Raw genomic sequence first — 19,891 nt, 5'->3', positions numbered from 1 at the left:
CTCTTTGGGGTCAGGAAGCAGTTTTCAACAGACCAGTTTAGCTAGTGATCCTGATGGTATTTTGCCATCTGGGAATGGATCAAACAATCTGCAGGAAATTCCCACAACTGGAGTTGTGAAGCTAGAATGAATTCACAGAAAGTGAATGCACACTAAAAACTGCAGATTTAATATATTATCTGTTCCATACTTGTAAGGATTCATTTTAGTTTTACAACTCCAGTTGTGGGAATTTCCCTCGGGTTGTTTGATTCTTGCATTTCCCTGAGGGGGCCTCTCTTTATTTATCTTCTGGGCATGGAGCCAGGGGGTCACTGTGTGTGTGTGTGTGTGGGGGGGTAGTTGTGAATTTCCTGCAGTGTGCAGGGGGTTGGACTAGATGACCTTGGAGGTACCTTCCAACCCTATGATACTATGAAATGATTGTTTCAGTTATCATTTTATCCATATCCATATCCATATAGAATGCAGGATATTTATTTATTCTAATTTCTAATCCATATTTATTTCCAAACCTCATGGTGCATAATGATGGTATTAGAAAAAGATAGAAAATATCCTTTTAAAATTAATTTAAAACACAGTTAAACAACTTAGAATATATTGAATGGATCTGAAAGTCATAGTATACAAGTTGACCAGGTATAAAAGGAACTCCAAAAGGATTATTGTATCTTGTACTACTTTTGTACTTGCATTACTACTATGCCTCCTGTACCCACCTGCCCCCATTAAGTACATCACCCTGTCATTCACAAATGCTCCCACACAGAAGAGGGAGTGGAGAGTAACTCCACTCATTAGGATCAACTGAAGTCTTGCTAATCACCCTCCATGTTCTATTCTCATGGGGTTCATAGTAGCTTAGCAGTTATCTGCTCTCAGCACATTGTAGAAAAGCCTATCTGCAGGAGTTAAAAACCCGAATATCATCCTACAGCATTTAAAATCCCTGGACTCTGGAGCAGATGAACCCCATGAAGAATCTCTAGAGAAATATGTGACCACACCGATAAGGTGTTTAGCTTTGTATCTTTGGGAATTTATCTTCAGAAGGGAATGGAGGACTGCTTTTTGGAGAGGAAAGCCCTAAAGGCTGCATGTATGTCTAAAGGTGCTTACTGGGTTGCAGCCTTTGTATTGGCAAGGGCAGCGTTACAGAAATCAAGTATATTTGGTGGGAGGCGCCTTCATTCCTTGCAAACTCTGCTGCTGCTTCACAGTGACAGGCAAACTCTTCCTACAGAGCTGTTATGTAAGAATGGATGAGTGAGCTGATCTGCATTCTGGAGCCGGGACTTATCCCATGTTATCCTTATATATGCAGACCTTTGGTCCATCTAACTCGCTAATATTCTCCGCTCTGACTTGGCAGTGGCTTTCCAAGGTCTCAGGCAGAGAAAGTTCTTTTCTGACACCTGCTACAAGGTAAACAGTGAACCTTTTGCACACAAAGCAAGTGCTTTACTACTGAATCATCATCCTATACATAGCCCCATGTGGTAGGCTAGGCCAAAAGGGTGATTTGCCTAAAATGACTCAGTGATCTTCATGGCTGAGTGTGGATTTAAACATCAGTATTGACGGTTCAGGTCTAGCAGCTCTGTCTGCTATATCATATAGGCTACCTTGAAAGAGATTATCTGTGCTGTTGTATGAAAGTAAAATGTCTCTTTTGTTTGAAGGGATTTTTACACCAGAGCAGCACTTGCGATTTTTGGAATTTTATAAGAAGCTTTGCACACTGGGATTAGAACAGGAAAACGGACACAATGACAACCAGGTACAACTCCAAACCTTAGAACAGGAAAAGAAGTACATCTCAGTGAGGAAGAACTGTGCGTACAATTTACCAGTGAGTATATTTCTGTTTTTCTCCTTAAATAAATCCATTTTTAGCCCTTGTGCAATGCAGTCTAGTAAAAAACCTAGGACAGAATAATCACAAAATTTATAGTCTCCCTGAAAACCATAACTGTCTCTCCTGGTTTTAAAGAGATGGATACCCCTAAATCACACTTGAACGAGAATCCTGAAGCTATCAGAGCTGCATCTCTGGCTCTTAAAACTGGTGTTGCAAGTGACAGTAACACAGAATAGTTTTGAAAGGAAGAGCAAGGGCTGTTGCTCCCCTGCTCATGGCTCTAATTGTTATTTGCCTTAGATGTGCTCGCAAGAGCCTGTTACCATGGACCAGACTAAATGTTACATGTAACACATGATCCACTAGCTGCGGGTTCTCTGTGGGAACTTGATTCTGAACCTTGCAGGGGTCCAAAAGACTGGGATTGAAGTGGGGAGGGCCACCTTGCTCCATTTTTCTGATCTTAAACAAACCAGGGGAGTCATTTGCTCTGTGTGTGGTGGGCTGCATATGCAAGTATTTATACTCACTGCACATGTAGCCCCAATGGGACAGATAGCACCTCCCTGGGCCCGTTTCGGGTTGGGAAAAAGGCATGGGGGGTGCTGAAGCTCCTTCTCCTGAACCACAGTCCTGATCCAAGTCCTGAGGCTCTTCAGAATTGTGTTCCTATGGAGGACTTCCTGCTGCTGGCTGAGTCCCTGTGACATTAAATGTAATGTCTAGTTTGGGCCTATTTTGCTAGCAAATGGGAAAAACTACTTGCCTTATACAAATCACTCCATGTATTGATCAAGGAATTCTCCGTGAAACACTTGCTTCCTAAAGTGGTGATATTTCTTCTGTAGTTGCAGGAGTTTATATCATGTGCACTACAGCACTGAGAGTAACCAGACCATGTTGGCTGCATATATATTTTCGTTTCCTTATTGTTTCTTCTTTATGATCATTTTTGATTAGGAAAATGTTCTTCCATGCACTCTAGGGCCCTTTTTGCACTTACGGTTTAAACTGCCATTTATGAGCATTCCCTGTGATTGCAATGGCTTCGGCATGGCACCCTCACGTTTCACACTGTCCGAGGCAGTTTTGATGTGGCGTCTTTTTTTTCATTTTAGATGGGCTTTGAAGCCTTGGTGCAGTTTTGGGCTTTTGGGGCTTTGCAATTCATGTCACACTTTTTAAAAAAATTGAGTAGGCATAGTAATGTTGCAATGTTGGAACCCATCTCCCCCGTATTTGCTGATTGGGCTGTCCTGTGCCCACTGGAGAGGCAATTGGTGGAGGAGTTCTGGTGGAAAGCATGTACTTTTTGTGCTTGTTCCACTCTCTCCTTTTAAAAAAGCTAAGCCAGGAAAGGGTTAAAATGCTGCTGCTTCATCCCCTCCCAGCAGCTTCCTTGCCGCTTAGTTTCCAAAGGGCTGTGCAAAATGCTTGGGTTTTTTCCTCTTTGGCAAAGCCTGAAACATGTCTGGGAGGGAGGGAAAAGCAGACATTTAATTCTTTTCTGGCTTTTAAAGCCAGGAGGAATGTGCTGTAACATTACACTGTTACAACCCATTCTTGCCTTTGGGGGAAAAAAAGAGTGTTTGCATACCCCAAGGGAGGAAAGGAAAAAGCAGCCATTTAACCCTTTCCTAGCTTTTAAAGCCAGCAGGGAATAAGCAGCAACGTTAGGAATCGTTCCTAGCTTTGGAAAAAAAATAAGAGAATGCTTGCATATCTGAAAGGAAGAAAGCCAACAGAGAAGCAGCCTTATGACCCTTACCTTGCTTTACTGATAAAAATGACTGAAAAGGAGTTCAGAGAGCTGAGTTGGGTGGGAGTGGTTAATTTGGCACAGAACAATCAGCTCCTGGGGAAAAGGAAAACCACTTTGATGCTTCAGTGGAATGCTTCCAAAAGTCTCTTGTCATCTGAATTTCTCCCTGGATTTTAGAAGAAAGAATCTTGACACACTCATAGTACAATTACATCAAGGCTGAGATTTTTGGACAGTGGTGGTTTGCATTGTTGTATCAATGCAAAATTTATCAGAAACCTAAAGATGCAAGCAATCGTTTTTTAAAAACACATTCATGAGTGGTGGCAATACAGTCTTGAAATGTTGGCAATTCACTGATCTCTGACTCCAGTTAGTGGCTTAACTAATATTTAAAAAGTTGCCCATATAAAACCTAATTGTGCTAAGCTACATTGAAGGCTGTGCCGCTTCTTGTTCCTAGGCCATGATTGTATTTGTGGATCCAAAAAATTTCAATTTGGAACTCTACTCTACATTCTTCTGTCTCTGTCATGACCCAGAAGTGCCAGTCAGACACACGATGGCTATTGGCTTCTATGAAGTAAGTCCAGGAATTGTATACACCTCTTTGGAGAAATGCTCTTTGGATTAGTTTTAACGAATGTTATATGCACTAAAACTCATGGATATACTTGCCTTCGACACACCTGTAATATTTTTACGTGATTTGCAATTACATATTTCTCATGCAGTAGTGGAAAAAAAGACCCCAGTTCCCCTCTACCCAAAATTTTTTCTGTGCATTTCCAACAATATAATTAAGGTCATTGCTCAGATATTTAATACTGTCTAAACTGGACTTTCCATGAACTGCTAGATAATAACCATTCTCATTAAAGATGGCGATTCATTCCTGCAGAGTTGTTCAGTTAAATAGTTTTAATCCCCATTGATTTTAATATTACTTAACTATATGTAAGTTTGTTCCTTAATGTGCTGTGTACTGGATTACATGTTTCAGTACTAGCTTGTATTATACTTAGCAGACTGGAAGGAATTTGAAAAAAATGCCTTGTGGTGCAGGAGTAAGGAGGGAGAATTGGGCGAAATCGCCGCCCTTGTCCTAGCTCTGTGATTTCCTCTGCTAGAACAGAAGGGAGTAATTTAGTCTGATTTCCCTGAAGTATGGAAGACCTTGGTCCTAAACTGTGCGTAGTTCTGTTCACTGTGGTTCCCTAGCCTTTATCAGAGGCTCTTTGTGAAAAGCATGAGGCACCTGAAGGACGGAGAAAGTGGATGTGCTTTTGTGAACTCTTCTTGCTAGATTAGAGGATCCAACCACACATTTTTCTAAACATAGCCACATTACTTGTTAAAACTGACACTGGGCTCTGTGAAATAAATTTAGGTACTTTTGTGTTACCATAATATTGTGAGAGCAAGTGTCTGATGAACTCTCAGTGAAATCAGTGTGATCTACAAGTGATTACATTTTGCTGGATTATTAGTAGTCTTGAGTGGAACTGATAGTAGTCTTGAGTTACTTCGTACTACCGCAATTCATGTGTATTTGTGTTTTTAATGTGTAATAAATGGACTACATAGTTTTAGGTGGGTAGCCATGTTGGTCTGCAGTAGAGCAGCACGATTTGAATCCAGTGGCACCTTAGAGACCAACAAGATTTTCAGGGTGTAAGCTTTCAAGAGTCAGAGCTCCCTTCTTCTGACTTGAGTCTACTTGGGAGCTATGACTCTTGAAAGCTTACTAGAGAGGGACCTAAAAGGATTCATGGGGGTGAGTAAATGGCACTTCCCTGATCCCTGCTTCCCCGATTCCCCTCTATCTTGCTGCACCTCTGCCTTTTCTTCCGCCCTTCTTCGTTTTTACTTCCTCGCTTTATCATTCTTTTTTCCCCTCCAACCCACCGATCATCCTTCCTATCCATCCCTGAGCCATCCTCCGTTCTGGCTTTTTCTCCTTTCAGGCTGTTTGCCCTACCCACTTGCTCTTTTATTTATTTTTTCAGCCCTCACAATATCTCCGTTCTTTCCCCCATTGTGCCTCTGCTTCTGATTCCCCCAGTAACCTACTACAACACCAGGTATCAGGTGCCATTCTGGGTTGTTCTGGCAACCCAAAATACAAGCCAAAGTTCTCTCCCTCCCTATATCATTTATATGTACAAAATCAAAAAGAGTCCAGTAGCACCTTTAAGACTAACCAACTTTATTGTAGCATAAGCTTTCGAGAATCACAGTTCTCTTCGTCAGATGCATGGAGGGCAAGAAGAAACTGGTCAGATATATAGGTGGAGAGGGGAGGGCGGAGTAGATGCAAACAGTAGCTTCTGATATGGAGATCAGTTTGCTTCTGTTGCTTCTGACTTCCTTAACAGAAGCAAACTGATCTCCATATCAGAAGCTACTGTTTGCATCTACTCCGCCCTCCCCTCTCCACCTATATATCTGACCAGTTTCTTCTTGCCCTCCATGCATCTGACGAAGAGAACTGTGATTCTCGAAAGCTTATGCTACAATAAAGTTGGTTAGTCTTAAAGGTGCTACTGGACTCTTTTTGATTTTGCTACTACAGACTAACACGGCTAACTTCTCCGCATATATGTACAAAGACATTGGAATTACTCATTTTGCTGTTTTTTCTCCCTTACAAGCCTAAGATATTTCTCAGGTTGTAGAATCCTGTTCTATAACCTAGTGTGACCTTGTTACGCAGTTTTTCCCTCCTCTATAAAAGGAGTTTTTACATGGCTATTAGATACACATGCATATGTTATATACATTTATACATAGATAGCATATATACCTATTTTGTGGTAAGGAGTCAGAATTTTTCTCACAGAGCTGTTGTGCTTGTAACAGACCACTCAAGATTTACTACCTGAAAATGTCTTTGTCCTAAGACAGGTCATTGTCCCACCTAGGCCATTTCCACAGTACTCACCTTCAATCAGAACGGCCCTACTCTTGTATTGGCCAGTCTGACTGGCTGGGGCTTTCCAGCAAAGGAAATCTTTTCTAACATCTGTTACTCGACATTCTTTAACTGGAGATACCAGGGATTGAATGTGTGACTTTCTGCATGCTCAGCTACTTGGCTATTTACAGCCTCTCCTGAAGTCTTCACAGATTAAAAGAACAAACAAACCCCTCTCAGTTTTGTTAGTATGAAATTTTCCAGGAGAAGGCACTTGAGTTGACTTGGAAGTAGAAGGTGATAGATTCGAGATGATTGAATAAAAGCAAGTATAATGCAAATTATGGCTAGAAATTTACACTGGACCAGAGGATTCGTCATCTTGTCATCACATAGAAGGCAAGTCCATGACTGGAGACAGAGGGAATCAAATTGGAAGGGAAAAGGGAATTAGACACAGATGTGAAAAGAGGTGGGAATGGAATACTTGGCAATTTCTACATAAGCTACCTAGGGACTGCAGGACCTGGCAATTTAATTGGCAGTTAGCATACAATAATTTTACTCATCTGAACCACTTTCCATATGAGTGAAAAATTACCTGTTTGATCTTTTTAAATACAGATCTCTGGCATATTGACTTAATTGCTGTTTTGTTTTTAATTGCTATCTTAGCCTTATACTGGCTGTTCTATAATGTAGTATAGAATAGAGATGGGCACGAACTGGAAAAAAATTGAACCATGTGGTTCGTGGTTCATCAAATTTCACGAACCACGAACATCTACGAACCTGCCCCTGGTTCACGAACTGGTTCGTTTGGTTTGTGAAAATGGCACATCCAGGTCGGAAAATCATCACTTCTGGGCCAGCAGGAGTTCACTTCCGGGCCAGCAGGAGTTCACTTCCGAGTTAGCAGAAGGTCTGCAGGAAGTTCATCCCCTGTTGCCTAGGAAACTGATTGATTGGCACCAGGCTGTCTGCAGTGACGAACCAAAAAACCAGCCAAAATGAACCAGCCTAAAGTTGGTGGTGGTTTGTCAGAAATGGGATCTGACGAACTGTGGTTCGCGAACCGTGAACCGGTCTGGTTTGTGCTTAATTTTGGTTCGTATTTTGGTTTGTGCCCATCTCTAGTATAGAACTGTTCCATAGTGTAGTAATCTACTAATTTATATACAGTAGTTCATGGAGGAGATTTCTTCCCCTTCCCTCTACAGATTACTATCCCCTCCATAAAAAACTGCTCCTGATGATTAGGGGATCCTTGGGAGCAGAGTAGAATACATTATTGGGGGCTATAGCAAGAAGGAGAAACAGCAGAAGTGGCCTCCCTTCTTTGCATGAACACTCATGGAAGAGCTCACATAGAAGGCGAGGGGGAGTGATTTCTGCCCATTTCTTCTGAAGCAGCAGCCAGCACCCCCTTCCCATTCCTACTGAATCTGAGAGTTCCCTGAAACTCAGGAGCAGCTGCGGAGGGTAGGGGGGTGATGCTACAAGGAGAAGGGTTTGTTCCATAAACTTTTTCTGTTTAGGGTTTATAGGATACAGCATACAAAGACTATGATCCTTAATTTTAAGTTCAAGGCAGCATGCTACAATCCTAGTCTACTATATCCGAGAGTGCTGCTCTAATAGTTAGTGTGAGACCATAGTCATAGTAACATAGGACGTAGTACTAATGGACAAGTACACATAATCTTTAATAATTAATGTTGCACGGTTGCAGGGATGGTCAACCCTTACATTTGAAGAATCCTGTACCTTTCACTATTGAGTGGGAGAAGGAACGTCATTAGGGCCTTTCAAAGCCCTAATACATTACTAAACATTCCTTATCCTGCACTGTAAAGTTACCAGTGTCCTAAGATTTATGTTCACCATCCCTGTGCAATTGAAACCGGTATTCATCCCCGGTATACAAAAGGGAAATGAAAAAATTTAATTTAATTTAATTTAATTTAATTTATTATATTTATATTCCGCCCTCCCCGCTTTCGCAGGCTCAGGGCGGATAACAAATACAAACATGTTTAAAAACATTTAAAAACATTAAATAATATATTTAAAAACATTGTTTAATGCTGCCTGTCTGTCTGTCTGTACAACCCAACTCCCATAAACTTTGGTGTCAGGGTGCAACATTTGCCATATGGGTTATCTTGCTGCTTCCAGGCACATGTTTGATTGTTAATTTGTTTGTTTATTAGGGGTACTTCTGTGCCCCACCTTTCTTCCTATAAAGTCAGGACCCAAGGCTAATAACATTAAACACAGTACAAAGTTATAAGATGTTGAAATCATTACAGCACATCATTAAAACAAGTAATTAGACATGAACTTTAAAGGTAAGCACCAGCACCTGAAATTGAACCCATAACTAAACAGGTAGCCAGCAAAGAAAAATCAAGATAGGCGTAATGTGATCCCAGCAGACACAGCCTGTTAGCAAAGAGGGTATCACACTTTGTACCAACCAAAATATCTGAATTGTCTTTGAGGTCAACACCAGATACAGCACATTACAGATGCACACGGGAACATGCAGAAAATTTCTCTCTTCTCTTTGAAGCTTTCCTTGATTATTAAAGCAATGCTTTTTTTTTTACAGTTATTTTTTAAGACAAGTGTTAACCTGAATCACAATGGGTCAAATTCTGCAAGGAGGCCTAGAGAAGGAGTATCTTTACTAGCAGAAACATGCATGTTCCCCGTCCTGTGTTACATTTGTACACCTTAAGGCATGTATTTGCATACTCATGTCTTCAAAGTAATATTTGAAATGGCCCTCTTTGTGGGAATCCCAAACAGTAAAATCTGGCTATCCAGAATTATCTTTCATATATCTGTCCAACTGTAGAAGCCTGTAAAGTTTCTAAAAGTTCAAAGGGAATTTAAAGTACAGAAATTTGCAAAATGCAGTCCCAGAACTCCAGAACACAATTCAGAGATATGCAGCAGGTAGAATGTTCACTTTCTGTGCTTCTAACAGCACAGTAGCAATATTAGAGGTGTGGAAGGCATGACCACCTCAACAGCTGTGTGGTTGGTTTGTTAGCATTACCAATCCATTTTGAACCTGTGTTTCCTTTGGGCAATTCAAGCCTTGCTAAAAAATAAACATGACTAGTTTTAAAAGGCCTAATGTCCGTGCTTTGTTGGTTTTTTATCTTTCAGGTTGCTAAGCTTTTAAATACCGATGTGTATGTAGTACATAAAGAACTGGTAGCCCTATTACAGGATGAGTCACTAGAGGTAATAGCCTATTGTTCTGTATTTGTTGCTTGTGTTAAGATCATTTACAGTTATTCTAAATGACATTCTAACAATCCAAAATAAGAAAGCCTCGAAGGGATGAATCATTTCTATTTGCTTCATGTTCCGAGTCATAAAGAATGAGGTAGGTGTTTGGTATAGATGTATCTACAAGTGATGACTGAAGGCTTTTGATTTAGCCCCATGTGACACCTTCCCAAGAGATACTGAGAAATGCAGAGCCAAATGAACTACAATGAGGGTAGGATACCAAATAGCTTTAGAAACCACATGCAAAGAGGAGTAATTAGTGGGCTGATATTAAACTGGAGGGGATGGGGGGAGAGGTCAGTCTTGGGTTCAGTGTCATTCAACACCTTTGTTTACAACTTGGGGTTTCCAGAACAGCTAGTATGCCTAAAGATCAGATATAATGTCATTGTACATGAATGAATTACGACATGTACACTGTCACCTCATGTTTTGCACTGACAACCCAAAGCTTATAAAGGAGTGGATGAGACAAAGCTGGAAACTTTTAACAGGACAGGCTGAATACTCATGCTCAAGTTTCCTCAAGGAATAGCTCTGTGCTTAGTGCCAGTCTCATTTGGAGTATTGGGTTTGGCTTTCTGTGTTGCATTTTTGAAATAATGGGACATATATTGAGAGGAAGTTGTAGAAGCAAGTGATAGGAAGAAAATCTGAAAGGACTGGGGGTCTTCATGCTGACAGTTTCCCAAAAATGCTGGAAAGAAATAGAAATATTAAAAGGCAGTAGATTTAGGTTAAGCCTTATACAAAAAACCCCCACCAAAGTGTGCTAGAAGGCTACCCACATTGATCTATTACAACAAAAATGAACAGGAGTCTAGTGGGAAGTTAAAGACTAACAAAATTTTATTCCAGCGCAAGCGTTTGTGGGCTAGATTCTTTAGATGCAATGAAAATGGGCTCTGTTGCAGTGATACTTAGTGGCTCAGGAGCCACAGGTGGCTCTTTGACATTTCAAGCATGGCTCTTCTTAGCACTATTCCCCAGTGTGGCACCTGCCTCATGTTTACAGAAAAGTGGGCGCTTTTTGCCTGATGTGGCTTATGATTTGCAGGTGGTTCCCACCTTGAAAGAGTTACTGCTGGTGGAATGAGTAAATTGCAAGCCTTACAGAGGTACCAGCCTCCTGCCGGTGATGGAAGTAAATGTGACTCCTTCTGGTTAATGGTGATTGTGAAAGAGGCTTTCTACAAGTTGCAGACTGCATACCACTGATCAGTTCCATGAAAGCTTATGCTGTAATAAAATATTGTTGGTTTTTGATAGGAAGGTGCTGCATTTAGCTGTGTGAAGTAGAGGTACAAGTGCAATCACTGAACAGATCAAGTCACTTCGGACAGTAATAGAATCTACCTTTCCAAACAACATAAATAGGAATTGACAGGGCATCCTGCTTGTCAGCATGGATTTAAATCAGGATTCTTTCCTAACTCTGTAGTTCTGTAGAGAAAATTGTGTGTGTGTGTTTTAAACAGCAAAGCTGACAGTGTTACTGTAGCACACTAAGGAGAATATTAAAACAGTTGTTGGAAAAATGAGTGATTCATCATTTCTTTAACCAGGTGTTAGATGCAGTAATAAGTCACCTTCCTGATATTCTTGAACTGTTATCTACTGGAGGCGAAGGTGGTGGATCGGAAAGCAAGGTAAGGCAGATAGATGTGGTAAAAGAACCCTCTTCTGAGTGAGAAAACTATATCTGAACCCCACACTTATTTTTCTTGGCTTTCTGTATATCACCACCTAGTATATTGCCATATGACTACAATCTTCTCAATACGGACCCAAATAAATAGGAAGCAACACTTCTTCTGGTATTCAGATGGCATGGCCCGAGAGTATCAAATCCACACCATATGATCTCTTTCTGGTGATGGCATGTGGTCACAAATTTGGTTGAAATCCAAGGATCCACATGTAATGCCTGGCAGTGCAATCCTATGCAGAATTATTCCAGTCTGAGTTCATTGAAATGAATGGTCTTAGACTAGAGTAACTAAGCATAGTATTGCACCGTAAGACATTTGCACAAGCACACATTTCTATTTTCCTTTCCATCTGTGGCCCTTCATACTGCATTAAATATCACACCACAGATTTTCCAGGTGTGTTGGAGTGAACTTTCAAAGCTGAAGGAAATGTAGTTTGAATGCCCTTCCATGCTTTCTCCCCTCACCTCGCAAAAGCTCCAGTATATGTCAAGAACAGTACACATGGCCCACTGATCTTTCTGTCAGCTGGCATTTCAGTTTTCAGGCCCTTCAGCTAATAGAGTGGAAAGAAACAGCTAATTCATTTTAATAAGAATATGCCAAGTAGCAAGGTGATCAAGAGGAAGAAGTCCTTTCAGAGGGTAGGATGCCAAAGGAAAGAGGCAGGGGATCCAAAACTGGGGTTGTTGGGCTCCTTATCTGTAAAATACCAAGTAACATTTTTCCTACTTCATATGAGTAACAAAACAGGCATAATTTAGATTTATAGAAGCCATCTTCAATTTTGACCAGCCCAAGTGAACTTTCAATATTGAGTTATACTGTGGGTACTGACTGAAAGAGATATCTGTAGGAGGTTTTTTTAAAAGATGGAATAAAGCAAAGTATACAGACATGATACGCATTCAATAAATAAATACCTATTAACAAAAACCTAAGAAAGTATACCTCTGTTCCTTCTGGCTGCATGTGGTCAATGAATAAAGAAATTAGTATAAAGAAATATATATTTTAAAAGTGCAGTAAACAAAAGGAGAAGAGAGGATAAAATGCTTCTTAACCCATGAATCGGCAGGACTGCTACTGAGAAATGTTTCCAAAGTGATGAAGGACCAAACAGTAGAGTTGAGGGTAGGGATGTGGCAAGAGGACTTCTTTTGTAGGCCAGATGTTCTTGCCTATCTGGGAAGCAGAGAGAGGCTTACCACCGTGGCATGTCAGTGGGGGGGGCGGGGGCGGGGGGAATCATTACTTCCAGATCTTTTCTTGAATCCAATCACCTCTAACACCTTTTCCATTCGATCACTGCTTCGGAGAGTTGTGGTTTGGACGGGAAATTTCAGGGCAGAATTTGGGAGAAAGCTCCAGATCTTGCTTGTGCAAGCACAGCTCACTGTACAACAGACCAGCATTGTTGTTTTAAACTCTCCTTAATGATATAATGAGCGTTTATATATATTTTGTAGCTTTTGAATTTCCCAGAGTTGATTCCAGCGCTAACAAGAGCGGAGCAGAGAGCAGCAACGTCTTTGAAATGGAGGACTCATGAGAAATTACTCCAAAAATATGCCTGCCTGCCTCATGTCATCTCAAGTGATCAGATTTATTACCGTTTTTTGCACAGGATGTTGACAATCATTATGACAAATGTGAGCTCCTAGTATGACTCTCCCTCCACTTGTTAATTGATTTGTATTTCTTTCTCAAGCATATCTCATTTTGCTTTGGGATGGCAACTGCAAGGCATAGTTTTCACTGAAGTGGTAATCCCGTGCCTGGGCTGCACCAGTGAATGGGTTAGAATCATAGAATCATATCTTCATTCTTTTCTGTTCAAAGGCCCTTGGTAGTGTACAGTTATGACTGTTTGCTCTCTTGAGTTTGATATATGACAAGAAAGAAGTGAACACTAAAACTATAGAATTTTAACAATCACAAGGGGTACAACCAGATACAACTTTAGCAATTCCATGTGAAGTAGGTGCTAGCATATAGCATTCATTTTGTTTGGTTTCTGAACCAGTTGGCAAAGGCAACATTACCCGTTGAACTGCTTGTTTGCTTGTATCAGTTATAGTCTTCCTTTCTTGGTGAAGCTCAAGACAGATTACATAGACAGTCACAATGCAATAGGGATGGTGTAATATATACAATCAATAATGGAATAAAAACTGGATTTCAGAATTAGAGGATGCAATAGGAATCTGTATAGTACCTACAATAAAGCAGGATTGCAAAATCGGAGAACAGTGCAGCAACAGCAGTATAATGGGTGGGGTCCCACTGGCTTTTTCACTCAGTCTTGGCCTATGCCTCTTCTTACGGAAGTCCCCATCCTACATGGATTTTCTCCATGCAGGTCCTGTGGTGGACAAAGGGGATTCCTGCTTCCCCTTTTCACCAGTGGAAAAACTGGTTGAATCCAACCCAATATATACATAGAGCAAGGCAATGAATACTGCCTACAATTTCACAGACAGTAACTTCAGCCCTGTTCTAATTATTAAAATACCCTCCTGAATAATTCTGTTTTATACATTTAATGGAATGATAGAAGTATGGGAGCCTTCATGACCTCCTGAGGCAGGCTATCCCATGCAGTGTTGCCCAGTTAAAGTAGGCCGCTTGGTTAGATTTTCTGTTCTCCCACTTCTTGCATGCTTGTTGCCTTGGATCTCACTTCTCAGACTAGCACAAATAATAATTGTAATCCCTTCAGAGGGTTTCCTTCCAACGTCTTCTAGACCCCCAACAACCATCTTCTAGAATGGCTTATGCTCTTAAACGTACCATATTTTGGGGGAAAAAAACGTGATGCTGCTGCCTAAAAATATAAAGTGGTTTGTTTGGCCGGCATGATCCACGCTAGTAATTAACGACAACTTACTGCGCAGGGAAGAGGAATTCTGTGCTGAGAGATGAGGAAGGGATTTGAGAGGCCCTGTTTCTTCTGCAGGAACGTCTCCTGTGTTTAAAATGAGCAGGGGAGGGGGTGGGCTTTGACATAAGGACGCTGTAGTCAAAAAGCTTCTCACAGACATGCTGTCAAATTGCTGGCAGTCATATTGATGATTCACAATTACAATTTATCCCAACCTAAGCCAGTATAGGTCTACTTAATCTATTGATTCTCACTTCATAAATAATATAAAAGAATAAAGTATGAATCAGTTTGAAATGCGAGACATGGACCCAGGAGGCCCTCTGGGCAGCAGGTTGCAGAATGGTAATGAGATAAGGCACTCTTTTTCCCAGAACCTGCTCTTTTTCTTTTCCTTGGCAGAAGCAGATCACTGCATTTATTCCTGCAGGAGAAAAAGAAGAGGGCTGGCATTAGCAAGATATCTGCTTGCTCTGAAGTTCAGGTTTCAGTTTCCCTCCTTGTGAGGCTCGCAGCACTGAGGGGCTGGACTAACGCACAAGGAAGGAGAGAACTGGTAGCAAAAGAGGACTTTTTGTTTTAGTACAAAACATATTGAAATAAACTTCCTTCTTCAGAAATGCAGATGTGTGATTCATCGGAAAATATATTTTCCGCTGTGTTGTTTAATAGAAACATCACTGAAATTAAACTGAAATTAAAGAAATGGGTGATCTCTTCTCCTGGGCACAGATATAGTTTAAGCTCCAGTGATTACTTCAGGGCAGCAAAAACAAGTTGCTCTGTTTCATTCATTCATTCATTCATTCATTCATTCATGCCTCACCATTCCACCAAGTGGGAACCCAAGGTGGTTTACAGAATTCACTCCTCCATTTTACCCCACAGCAACCCTATGGGATAGGTTAGGGTGAGAATGTTTGACTGGCCCAGAGTGGGGATTCAGGCCTGATTCTCCCAGTTACTAGTCTGACACTTTTAACCACTACACCACATTGGTTCTCAGAGGATTATACTTTTTTTATCTGAAATCTGCTTATTTCTCTATATTAGGAAACTGTTATGAGTGGCACTGTCCAGTTGCTTCTGGTTTTAGGATTCAGGACTACATGTAGTGAAGCACCTGTAAAGTGTGCTTCAGTTATTTCAACAGATGGGGCATGTCAGCCAGTGCATATTAATACAGCTCCCCACCCCCTTCACCCTTGATCTTTTTTAATTTGTGAAGAAAACAAAAAGTTGCACTGACTTCACAGAACTTTTTCCCCACACCAGTATTCTTTTCACATTTGAAAAATGAGGGATTTTGTTTGTTTTATTTTGGATGTGTGTGTGTATTTGCTGAATCCCATTTGGATTCATGTTTCTGAAGAGACAATATCAAAGTCTCAGTTGCTTTCTGCTTTCCATTAGCTGTACTTTCAATTATTTGTGCACGCTTCATAAGACAACACGCATCCTTGTATCCTTGTAGAGACACCAGTGGGATTAAATATATTTTCTCTCTTTCCTGAAGAATGTCTTGCCTGTGCAAAAAGCTGCTGCTCGAACCCTATGCATTTACTTACGTTACAATCGCAAGCAGGAGCAGAGGCATGAGGTCATTCAGAAACTGATTGAACGTAAGTCATTTTCTGTTTCTTCTGAGAACAGCAACGTACTTAAAGTGAAAAGAAGGGTGATTATGGGTCGAGTTAGGCTTTAAAATATGATGCTGGCAGTCAAGAAGAACTTGTCTATCTGATGTTCCATGTGCCCAGCATCTTAGGAGTGGCTGCCCAGCTGCTACAGCACATCAGAGATCAGTAAGCCGGGCTGGCATTATGCTGCTGTGCTGATATTGAAGACATAGTGGCATTGCATGTGAAGCAGCTCGATATAAACAGAGACAGTGGGCATGTGTAATATTGCACAGTAAATTTTTGCTCCCTGCATTAATTTCAAATTGAGCTTTGTACAAGAAGGGAGAGTGGTGGAGCAAACACTTTTGCATTAATACAGTCCCAACCTCAACCCCTGGTATCTTCTGTTAAAGAATCTCGAATACCTGCGTGGGGAAAGGCCTATCTCATATTTTGTAAAGTCCCATTCTATCAGAGTAGACAATGGGCCAATGAATGGATCAGTGGTCTCCTTCAGTCTAAGGTAGCTTTATAGGTTCCTTTACTTCAATCCACTTAAATTAATCAGAAGACATTATCAGGGCCAAATTCACACCCGGTAAAGGGGGAAATTATACCAGCTTTGAGCAGGTACAGGAAAACCCACCAATATATCCTACTATGTAAAAGGCTAACTGTATTCCTGACAACTCACTTCCTACCCTGGTGCGCCTCCAGAGGGTGCTGCCGTGGAGGGAAGCCCAGATGAGGCAGCCTGTCGCTCCAGAGAGCGCACTGCAGTGGGAAGCCCAGGACGGGATCAGGCGCGGAGCAGATGGCAATGCCTACCCCCCACCTTCACCCAGCTGGGATCAGGAGCGGAGCAGGTGGCAATGCCTGCCAGCCCGCCTTCACCCAGCTAGGATCAGGAGCAGAGCAAGTGGCAATGCCCACTCCCACCTTCAGTCAGCTGGATCAGGAGTGGAGCAGGTGGCAATGCACCCCCCCCACCTTCACCCAGCTGGAATCAGGAGCGGAGCAGGTGGCAACACCCGCCAGCCCACCTTCACCCAGCTGGGATCAGATGTGGAACAGGAGGCAATGCCTGCTTCCCCCGTCACCCACCAGGGATCAGACGCAGAGCAGGCAGCAATGCCCACCCCCCTTCACACGTCTGGGATCAAGCATGGAGCAGGTGGCAGTGCTTGCCCCCGCCTTCACCCAGCCGGGATCAGGAGAGGTGCAAGCAGCAATGTCTGCCCCCCGCCTTCACCCAACCAGGAACAGTCATGGAGGAGGAGGCAATGCCCGCTTTCCAGCCCTCCCCTTTCTAGAGCCAGTTGCATTTTTCCCCACAATGGGATTTGTTACTAGTAACATATATATGCCTCTGTTCTGCAGTGTATTCTTGAAAATGGTTATTTTGTAGGAGACTCATTCTACACCGTGTCACTGGATCTCATATTTTTAGCCCAAGGTTCTTTGTTGCATAATCACAATAGCTATCAAGAAGTAGAACATCAGAGGCTTCAGTTTAAAAGTGCTGAATATTAAACTTCCTGGAAAAAATTATCAATAATGTAGAAAAGATTTTAAAAATGTATTAACAGTTGACTAGCCTGACTTTCTGATCTGTACTTGTAGGTCTACCCAAAAGAGTACAGAAAGGATGAGAGGCGTTTGATGAATCTTAATGTTCACACTTCTAAATTTCCTGGTAAATGGCATGGAATATATGTCAGTTTCCATTCCAGGCATTACCTGTAGTCCTCAAAAGTTGTAATTTTCCAGTGGTCTCTCCAAACTGAGAAAACAAGATGGTCCAGTGTAGATCTAAAGCTGCCAATTTCATAGCCCAGGTTAAGAAATTGGAAGTGGGCTTGCTGGCTCCCGCCCCTTCATCTTCTCAGACATGAGTTGCTTTTTATTTCCTTGTCAGCCTACCACATATAATTCTTAGCAGAGTTACTCCTTTTAAATCCCATTTAGCTGACTTAGAAGGGTGTAACTCTGTTTAGGCTTGCACTTAAGTCTTACATAAGGCATCAACACAAACCATGGTTCTTGCTAACTATGGCTAGTCTTTAGCCAGATTTGAAACCGGTGTTTGAAGCTGGTTTGTAGGATTTCATTAAAATGGACTCTGGGTAGTGTAAATCATGGTTAGTAATGGTGCAAATGTAACATGCAACTAGGGTTAGCCCCCAACATACTGAGAGAATTTACACCAAAGAGGGCAAGAAGGAGGAGCCCAGCGGCCAACTCCTGATTTTATACACTTATTATCCATGCTTGGCAGTGGTAACGTCTGCAGGGGGCCACTTGTCTTGATGGGAATTATGACTATTTTCTTCCACTTCATTGCAAATGATATAAAACACTTTTCAGGATCAGTATGACTGTAATGAGCTCACTCCAGTCCATTACATTAGCTCTCAGATTATTGATTAGTATTCACAGAATAATTACACATGAGATTTTTACACGTCTGAAAAATCTGCAGAGGATGATTATGCATTTCTTTTAAACATCATTCTTTCCCCAGAACTGGGCCAAGGGAAAAGCTATTGGAACAGATTGCGGTTTTTAGATACTTGTGAATTCATCATAGAACTCTTTTCCAAATCTTTTTTCTGCGAATACTTCTTTCTACCGGTGCTTGAACTTACACATGATCCAGTAGCAAACGTGAGGTACTATACCAAGTGACTGAAAAAATACTCTGCATGGCTTGAACTTGTTTTATGAAGATGTCATTTAATGCAGGATTGTTGGGTAGCCTTTGATTTCTCAAGTATAACTATTGTATTAAAATTCCCATGGATTAACAAGCTGTGTTGTATAAGAATGTGTGCATTATCTCTGTCCAGAGTCTCCTTTGTTTTTGGTTTTGCCCTGAACTCAGTTTCTTGGTCCTACTACAGCAGAGGTACTAGAGAGCCACTTTGGTGTAGTGGTTAAAGTGTTGGAGTATGACTTGGGAGACCCGGGTTCAAATCCCCCGCTCTGCCTCGGAAGCTTACTGAGTGATCTTGGGCCAGTCGGTATCTCTCAGCCTCACCCATCTTAGAATGTTTTTGTGAGAATAAAATGGAGGAGGAGAGGAGAATGACGTGTTGCCTGCACTCCTTGGTGGAGAAATGTGATAAAAAAGTAATAAACGTGATTGAATTCAAGAGTTGGCCTATCTGTCTGCTACATTTTATTCCTCTGTTTCTTAAAATAATAACAATAACAACAACCGTTCATTTGTACACCACTCTTCTGGACAGATTAGTGCCCCACACAGAGTGGTGAACAAAGTCATGTTGTTATCCCCACAATACAGCTGGGGAGCTGGGGTTGGAAGGAGTGACTTTCCCAAGCCACCTAGTGAGTTCATGGCAGTAGTGAGATTTGAAACAGCAAAGTTCTGCATTGCAGCCCAACTAATCTCATGAAAGAATGCTTCATTCTGCCTTCCCCAGTTTATCTTTGCAATAGCCCTGTAAGGTAGGTCACACTGAGAGAGTTTGACTGATCCAAAACAGAGTGGTGATTTGAACCTGGGTCTTCTAGGGCCAAGTATTCTAGATCCTAGTCCAACACTCTAACCATTACACCATGAATTTCATCCCTTTGTTACACTCTAGTATGTCCAGGAAACCAGACCCTGTGCAAAGCCAAGGAAGAGGAAGACTCCAACAAGTGTTGCTCCAGCTGGATTGGCTTCCATTACATCCTCTGTGATAAAACAGATCACAGTTGGCCAGAATCTCCACAAGATGGATGAAACCTTTGTCTTGTAACAGAAAGATCCACAAGAATATCTCAAAAGTTTCCCTGAGTACGCTCTTTTAATT

General features: G+C 41.5%; 1 protein-coding gene across 2 annotated transcripts in view; it reads left to right on the top strand.

Moving 5' to 3' along the window:
• Nucleotides 1-19,891, top strand: part of PPP4R4 (protein phosphatase 4 regulatory subunit 4) — a 145,973-nt gene that overhangs the window by 103,374 nt on the left and 22,708 nt on the right. For both annotated transcript variants that reach the window (XM_054972491.1, XM_054972492.1), the window contains exons 10-16: nucleotides 1,686-1,855; nucleotides 4,090-4,209; nucleotides 9,724-9,801; nucleotides 11,418-11,501; nucleotides 13,034-13,216; nucleotides 15,965-16,070; nucleotides 18,595-18,742. In XM_054972491.1, coding sequence (XP_054828466.1) covers nucleotides 1,686-1,855; nucleotides 4,090-4,209; nucleotides 9,724-9,801; nucleotides 11,418-11,501; nucleotides 13,034-13,216; nucleotides 15,965-16,070; nucleotides 18,595-18,742 — 889 coding nt within the window. The remainder of the gene's footprint in view (nucleotides 1-1,685; nucleotides 1,856-4,089; nucleotides 4,210-9,723; nucleotides 9,802-11,417; nucleotides 11,502-13,033; nucleotides 13,217-15,964; nucleotides 16,071-18,594; nucleotides 18,743-19,891) is intronic.

This window comes from Eublepharis macularius, chromosome 2 (genome assembly GCF_028583425.1).
Source record: "Eublepharis macularius isolate TG4126 chromosome 2, MPM_Emac_v1.0, whole genome shotgun sequence".
Lineage (NCBI taxonomy): Eukaryota > Metazoa > Chordata > Lepidosauria > Squamata > Eublepharidae > Eublepharis > Eublepharis macularius.
The sequence above is the reverse complement of the archived record's forward strand: the minus strand, read 5'-3'. Positions and strand labels throughout refer to the sequence as shown.